General features: G+C 42.2%; 1 protein-coding gene across 1 annotated transcript; it reads left to right on the top strand.

Moving 5' to 3' along the window:
• Nucleotides 1–4,524: 4,524 nt before the first annotated feature.
• On the top strand, nucleotides 4,525–6,241 carry LOC311100654 (uncharacterized protein; the record flags this gene model as incomplete). The annotated part of the gene is made up of 2 exons (XM_084141586.1): nucleotides 4,525–4,873; nucleotides 5,488–6,241. The coding sequence occupies 2 exons, from the start codon at nucleotides 4,525–4,527 to the stop codon at nucleotides 6,009–6,011; spliced, it is 873 nt and encodes a 290-aa protein (XP_083997712.1). The 3' UTR covers nucleotides 6,012–6,241.
• Between the last annotated feature and the right edge of the window lie 2,241 nt (nucleotides 6,242–8,482).

The following is an 8,482-nucleotide window of genomic DNA, read 5'->3' as shown; positions in this document are numbered from 1 at the left end:
GGGGGAGAAAGAAACCTTGCAAATGCCTTCTGACATTTTTTTGTGCCTGGTTTTGAGTTGAGAGAGAAATTAATAGCCGCGTTCATTCAATCTCATTAACTAAAAGGTGTGCTGTGTTTGTAGTAGGCCTACACATAAATATGTGCGCACTAATTTCGGAATTATTCATACAGTTTTTATTTGATTGACAGTGGTGGAAAAGCTAGGCCTTTCGTGATATTTTCTTATTTTCGGCCATTGAGAAGCGCTTTGGTTTTTTAGAGGTTCTGCAGAAGGGGCGTTTGGTCTCTGTTTTGCGTTACACAAATTCAGGCCGTCAATTAGGCCTATGCTGATTATTTGTAATCTAAAGATACAAATAAACTTTGGGAAAATAAAATATATCACGATTAAAGCAAAAATAATTAGGCCTATCTTAATTTCCCCCAAATGCACATTAGTCTCTATTGAGCATATGTTATAAGCCTGCCACAAGATATGGCTCTACCAGCATACTGATCGCGTTGAAGGCCGTTTTCCAGCCTTCGCTGTGTGAGCACTGAGGAGAGGCTGATAGAAGAGCAGGACAGGAAGACAGACAGAAACAGACAAGAGCCAGAACTCAGACAGACATAATGGAGAATGGAGAATTAAGGCCAGAGACGGACATTCTCCAGACAACGCGCTATAACAGTCTGATCGCGCATCCACGAAGGGCGGAGGGCCCACACGGACACTGCCTAGCCTGAACTGATCTCGTATTAATAGCCTTGTAATTATGTTAAAATATCATTTAAAAAGCGATTTATTATAATTTAGATACGAATATTGGGCTTATATTATGACGAAGAAGAAAAATAATACTTTTTAAATTCAGAATTTTAACCTGTGAAACTGACGTTTCGTAAATAAGCTATAGCTACACACATTATTTCAAACCATAGTCACTCATCAGATTCATGCAGACTGACTTTCCTTTATTCGATGTGTCATTAGGTGTAGGCCTAAACCAATTTAAAACACTGATTGCCACTTATTCCATTCCTTTTGCCGTTGAGGAAATGTTACTGTGTTCTCATGGTAACTTCCATCCAACGTCCAACCTATACAATGGGAGGAAACATGGTCTTCCATCACAGATTCCCAAATAAAGGATGATGTTCAATGGGACGAGAGAGTAACAGGGTTTGGGTTTACACAAAGGGGAACTCCTATCACTTTGAGGTCTCCATATCACCGCTCATTAGATATAGTTAACCGTTTTAAACAAAAGCCCTGTCTCTCCCGGAGACGCCAATAATGGAGATGGATAGAAACGTAAACAAAGTGTTTGTCTCCAGCGATAGGCGCTAGGCCGCTTCTCCTGGCTACTGCACTGCCGGTAGACGACATACCTGTGTCAGGGTAAGTGGCAGAGAGACCTTAAAGTAAATAGAGATGGCGACAGGAGGGCGATGCCTGAGGACGCGGTGTGTGTGTGTGTGGGTGGGTCAGCGTGTATGTGCGTGCCCGCTTGTGTGTGTGGCGAGAGAGTGCCAGAGCCGTGATTGCTATCTACTGCTGCCAAAGATAGCAGCTCATCCACAAGGCGCACGGCGCTCACGGAGTTTACCAAAACAAAGTCTCCCATGGTAACCCTTCAAGAGGGTTGCAGAAAACAAAGGCCAAATATAGAGTACAGACAGCTATAGGCGGAGGAACTGAAATACTGAAGGCCCACCTCACTCCCTCAGCCTGGTCTACCCGAACAGCAGGAGCTGTCGGCGGAGTTAGGAATGACAGCGATGCACTCCGGATCCCCACAAGGATGGAAAGAGTAGAGGCATAGATAAACGTCTATGTTTGAACATTGCATAGGCCTATGTAGGCTATATGTTTGTAATAGGCTTACCTATGCTTCTGAATACATGTGAATCATCTTGAGGAGATTGTGATGATGTTGAAATAAGTATATTTTCGTTACGCATGCATGGGAACCTACAATAGCCTACATAGATCCAGTAATAGAGGATACCATGAACACCTGCAGGTTTGCTTACCAGAATGTCCATGACTTCTACTCTAGATATGTTTTGACACCTCTGGGCTGTGTGTTCTCTGCAGTCAGAACAGCGAGAAAGAGAGAGGGAGGGAGAGAGACCTCTCTGTTTAGTTAGGGGACGAAAATACAACACAACCAAGGAGCAAGCTCACCTGTCATCACATCATCTCATCAATTAAACGTAGGCCTGAAGGTTGCACAATATAAACAGAGAGGGAAGTGTGTGTGTTTGTGTGCTTGCGCGTGCGGAGGGGGACTGCGAGTTGCTGCGCAAAATGGTAATCTGTGTAGTTTTTCAAATGAGTACTATTTCAAATGAGTTTATTGAGCTTTTTTCTAATTGTCTATTCCGGAAAATGGCACTTAAGATAAGGCTAATGACAGGAAAAAATATAGAACTGAAAATGTAGGACAAAAAGTTATTTAAAAATCCCAAGAAAGGCAGAACAATTATCAAACATTAAAGCATAATTAAAATAATGTGTCTTTAAGTCTTATGTAAACCGTTTCCCACAACCATTGTATTTAGAGGACAGATTTTTATTTGAGATCCTGATTGCAGTGTTGGACAGATTTTTATTTGAGATCCTGATTGCAGTGTTGTCTTGATCTTGTTCAGATTATTTTGTCCTATCGTGAAGGCCCATCAGTTCTGTGTGGAACCACTCCTCAAGGCGCCGGACTGTATTTCCATACTCTCCCAAACCCAGTTAATGGCTGAGCCATTCTACTTCTCCCAAACCCAGTTAATGGCTGAGCCATTCTACTGAGTGTGGTAATCATTACTACCACAGGGTGACGCTACTTACTCATGAACTAACTAACATGGACCGCAAATTAAGACTACATGTGCTAGCTACAGGTGCTTTTAACAATTATTATTCAAATGAAAGTGAGCGGATTACTTCAAGAATGTTTTACATTTACGCGCAATGATCCTCTTTGTCTTCCCGTTTCCAAATACATCAGCCTCCTCGCCATGGTTACTACGAAGAGCTTCTGTATAACAGGTGACCAAGTTCTTTATGTTGCTGAAATTGTATAGTTTCTAAATGAACAGCAGTCGCTTACAATTCACTTTCACATTTCTAAAAAATGTCATGCGTAATTGATGTGTGCGTTGGTTTTTCCATCCTTTTCTTCACTGGACCAACTAAGATCTGTTGTTACTCTCTGAAAACCATCTGCAGACAAAAGTTACATCTTAATGTAATTCCACATCTCAACGTCCTCTGGTAACACACACATGACTAAGGCCTAAGAAAAGAGAAAACCAAGAGGGTAATAACCGCTTCACTCATTGTACCAACATTGATGTATATAGGCCTACTACATTCACCTGACATTTGATCCGTTATGAAGGCCACACAAGTAAACTTAAAATATTACTTTGATTGAACAGTCATTTCGCTGAAAGTTTTGAAGTATTTGATCGATGGGACATGTACTGTATAGCCTACTGTAAAACCATTTTACGCACAATTTTAGCTTCAAATCCACATCAAGGCAAAAGCACAAGAAAGGTGATAAAGACTGTAAAAATGTACATTAGTGTCAGAAAAACGCTCTAAAACCATGAGGAAAATACACATAGGACCTTCTATGAACGTAACTTTTTGGTATTACTTACAATCAAATGGACAGAGGCGCCCAGCACACATTTGTAGACTAAAATAAGATCATTAAAATACTGTTTTCATACCCTCTTTACCAAAAAAATGTATGTCGGTTAATCTTCAAATGCGTAGGCCCACGGAATTCATATAATGAGTGTGGATAGCCTATGAGGCCAGAGGCGCTGAGGCTATAGCGCAGGACAGTCTCCACATCCATAGTTATTGATCCGTCAGTACACAAATACAATGTTCTTAGATCTTGCAGGGCACCGCGAGCCAATAGCCTTTCACATATTTCCCTCAACAAAATCCCCTCACATAACAGCAGACCTTTCCCCTAACTGCTGAGGGTCACTAAATGTTCCTAATTCCTAACAACTGAGTCAAACTCAAACAAAAGTTTTAAAAAGGCTGAATTTGTGCTACCTCCATCCATCATAGTCCATAACACTTATACAATCACTACAGGCTTTTGCTCCTCGTCTCCAAATGACGCCCAAGTAGCCTGTTTATCTCTCCGTCATCAATTAAAATCAAGTGCTTGAGGGATAGACATTCTCCGCAAGGCGGTCCAGGGCGGGGCTAACCAGCTCAGACAGCCAATCAGCGCAGGCTTCAGTGGCAGAAGTGAGAGTTGTAATGCAGATATGACATATACTGACACATCCGCTGTTGATTAGACCAGAGGCTGTTTCACCGCAATTAAATTACATCGGGAGGAGATCGAGAGAAAATAGCAAAGGAGGGGACAACCCAATCAATACCTGGAGAGTTTTCATTGTTGAAGGGTTCTGTAGATAAGGGCCGCACGACTTTCGAGAGTGGGTTGAGAGAGTATCCTAATAAAACTTGGGTTGTGATAAAAGTTGGTTTTGCGTAAATGTCATCATGGCGCTGGGCTGCCCCTCTTTCTCAATCAACGACATCCTCACCCGGGGACGTGACGCACGAGACAACATTGCAACTTCACGGGATCTGACAGAACTATGTACGTTAAAGCTGGCCACCACCAACCAGGACCGGCCAACCGAGAGCAGGGATGGGAGCTCGAGGGGCACGGGTTCATCCACGTCGGACTGCAGTGAGGAGCACAACCGGGATGAGATGGAGATTAAACACTTCCGCCAAGGAAATATTGGTTCCTCTCCCGGTTTGGGCGACATCAGGAACCCCACATCTGAGTCCGGTAGTGAAGAGTCCACTGGAGAAGATGCGGAATACATGTCATGCAGAAAAGGTACGTCACCCTCTCAGTCTGTCTATAAGATTATTGATATCGACCAGGAATCTAAATGCAATCATGATACAGGTTTGTTGTTGGAATGCGATTATGCTGATCAATAGGCTACTGTAGGCTATAACGCTTTGTCTCACCAAGCCATAGCCATATACAGTGAGCAAACTGTCCGTATAGGCCTACAGTGAACAAAATCAATTCCGCACTGAACATACTAAATTCCATATATAATGAAAAAAACTCAGTTCTGCTTGGTTATTTCCAGGCCTACATTTGATATGGCTTTCGATTGTTTTTATTTTGCAACCTCGGCTCACATTTTCATGCACATCAAATGTATTCTTCTATTACTTATTACTTTGACAACTGTAATCTAACAAATCAGATGAATAATGCAGGCTATAATAATAGGCTGTATATAATAAGAAGCATGCTTAATAATCAGATGATTACGAGTAAAATTATAACCCCACTTACTGGCTTTGAACTTCTCATTTATTGAGTAATAAATGTGTTGGAGAGACATAGACTAGCATACGTTGTTGCTATTTGAAACATAAAGAGGTCGCGAAATAACCCCAACGCCTTTTACTTGATTCTTTCCTCCAATACAGACATAAACAACAAACAACTACCCAGTCTGGATCAGGACAAACAGAGGGAGGAAGAGGAGGATGAGGAGGAGAGGGAGAGTTGTTACAACACCGTAGGCCAACCCATATCTGGTAACAAGAAGCGCTCCCGTGCGGCCTTCTCCCACGCGCAGGTCTACGAGCTAGAGCATCGGTTTAACGTGCAGCGCTACCTGTCTGGTCCTGAACGGGCGGACCTGGCGGGCGCCCTGAAGCTCACGGAAACCCAGGTGAAAATCTGGTTTCAGAACCGGAGATATAAGACCAAACGGCGGCAAATGGCGGCCGAACTAGCCGCCCGTAGCTACTCTACACCAGCCACACTGGCTAAGAAAGTGGCGGTGAAGGTCCTGGTTCGAGACGATCAAAGACAGTACGGAGGGGATGACCTGCCCAGTCCGCCTGCTCTGCCTCTCTACCCGGCCTACCAATATGGATACTACCCCTACATGTACTGCTTCCAGCCATGGCTCTCTAGCAATGCACTTTGTGGGAGCATGCATTGACACAAGGGCGTAGCTACCATTCCTCAAAGAAATGACATTCATTCACTTTATGGATTTAGGCCTACTAAAAGAAGACAAAGACACTGGGTCACCAGACGACATTTCTACGTGCGTTTCTGTGCAAATACTTGTTTTATTCTCTCGTGGAGAGTAAGATCATTTCGACGCACCGTGAGCCTTTTTGATGCTGTAGCCTACACCTGCAAGGACAATCCTATCGGCATCACACTGACAACATTGATGGATACAGCTAAATTACTGTACTGTGTAAAGAAGAAGGCCTAGATTCAATATTATGCAGGAATGAATAGCCAAATAATAACTCAATAAAGCTTTAAAACAATTTGGGGGTCATCATTATCATCATTTCATTTGTTTACACACACAAATATAACTCTTATTATAATAATAATATGCCATTTAGCAGACGCTTTTATCCAAAGCGACTTACAGTCATGCGTGCATACATTTTTTGTGTATGGGTGGTCCCGGGGATCGAACCCACTACCTTGGCGTTACAAGCGCTGTGCTCTACCAGCTGAGCTACAGAGGACCACATTATAAAACAGGAGGAATATAGGATTAGGATTATGAAACAATACAGTGGCTTGCAAAAGTATTCACCCCCCCCTTGGCATTTTTCCTATTTTGTTGCCTTTTAACCTGGAATTAAAATGGATTTTTTGGGTGGTTGTATCATTTGATTTATACAACATGCCTACCACTTTGAAGATGCAAAATATTTGTTCTTGTGAAACAAACAAGAAATAAGACAAAAAAACAGAAAACTTGAGCGTGCATAACTATTCACCCCCTCAAAGTCAATACTTTGTAGAGCCACCTTTTGCAGCAATTACAGCTGCAAGTCTATTGGGGTATGTCTCTATAAGCTTGGCACATCTAGCCACTGGGATGTTTGCCCATTCTTAAAGGCAAAACTGCTCCAGCTCCTTCAAATTGGATGGGTTCAGCTGGTGTACAGCAATCTTTAAGTCATACCACATATTCTCAATTGGATTGAGGTCTGGGCTTTGACTAGGCCATTCCAAAACATTTAAATGTTTCCCCTTAAACCACTCAAGTGTTACTTTAGCAGTATGCTTAGGGTCATTGTCCTGCTGGAAGGTGAACCTCCGTCCCAGTCTCAAATCTCTGGAAGACTGAAACAGGTTTCCCTAAAGAATTTCCCTGTATTTAACGCCATCCATCATTCCTTCAATTCTGACCAGTTTCCCAGTCCCTGCCGATGAAAAACATCCCCACAGCATGATGCTGCCACCACCATGCTTCACTGTGGGGATGGTGTTCTCGGGGTGATGAGAGGTGTTGGGTTTGCACCAGACCATTTTTCTTGATGGTCAAAAAGCTCAAGTTTAGTCTCATCTGACCAGAGTACCTTCTTCCATATGTTTGGGGAGTCTCCCACATGCCTTTTGGCGAATACCAAACGTGTTTGCTTATTTTTTTCTTTAAGCAATGGCTTTTTTCTGGCCACTCTTCCGTAAAGCCCAGCTCTGTGGAGTGTACGGCTTGAAGTGGTCCTATGGACATACTACAATCTCCGCTGTAGAGCTTTGCAGCTCCTTCAGGGTTATCTTTGGTGTCTTTGTTGCCTCTCTGATTAATGCCCTCCTTGCCTGGTCCGTGAGTTTTGGTGGGCGGCCCTCTCTTGGCAGGTTTGTTGTGGTGCCATATTCCTTCCATTTTTTAATAATGGATTTAATGGTGCTCCGTGGGATGTTCAACATTTCTGATATTTTTTTATAACCCAACCCTGATCTGTACTTCTCCACAACTTTGTCCCTGACCTATTTGGAGATCTCCTTGGTCTTCATGGTGCCGTTTGCTTGGTGGTGTTCCTTGCTTAGTGGTGTTGCAGACTCTGGGGCCTTTCAGAAAGCACACAGGTGGACTTTATTTAACTAATTATGCGACTTCTGAAGGTAATTGGTTGCACCAGATCTTAACTAAGGGCTTCATAGCAAAGGGGGTGAATACATATGCATGCAGCACTTTTCCGGTATTTATTTTTTAGAATTTTTTTGAAACAAGTTATTTTTTAAATTTCACTTCACCAATTTGGACTATTTTGTGTATGTCCATTACATGAAATCCAAATAAAAATCCATTTAAATTACAGGATGTAATGCAACAAAATAGGAAAAACGCCAAGGGGGGTGAATACCTTTGCAAGGCACTGTAGGTTAATATCAAGTGCTAAAATCGAAACCAAACCCAATTTACATTTCTAAAATGTTCATACACTTTTGTTTTGACAGACTTTTCGATCTAAGCCTTGAACTTTAAAATAACTTTTCACATTCGGATATATGCAATAGATTCGTTATAACAAATATCTAGGTAAACTAAAGTCGTTTTTCTCCGATTGAAGCCAACAGCCATCTTCATTATGAAATTCGAAACAGGAAAAAAACAAACATGGATTTCGAAATATTATATTTGTGCCTGTT

The sequence above is a fragment of the Coregonus lavaretus genome (assembly GCF_964263955.1).
Source record: "Coregonus lavaretus genome assembly, chromosome: 25".
In the NCBI taxonomy this organism is placed as follows: domain Eukaryota; kingdom Metazoa; phylum Chordata; class Actinopteri; order Salmoniformes; family Salmonidae; genus Coregonus; species Coregonus lavaretus.
The sequence above is the reverse complement of the archived record's forward strand: the minus strand, read 5'-3'. Positions and strand labels throughout refer to the sequence as shown.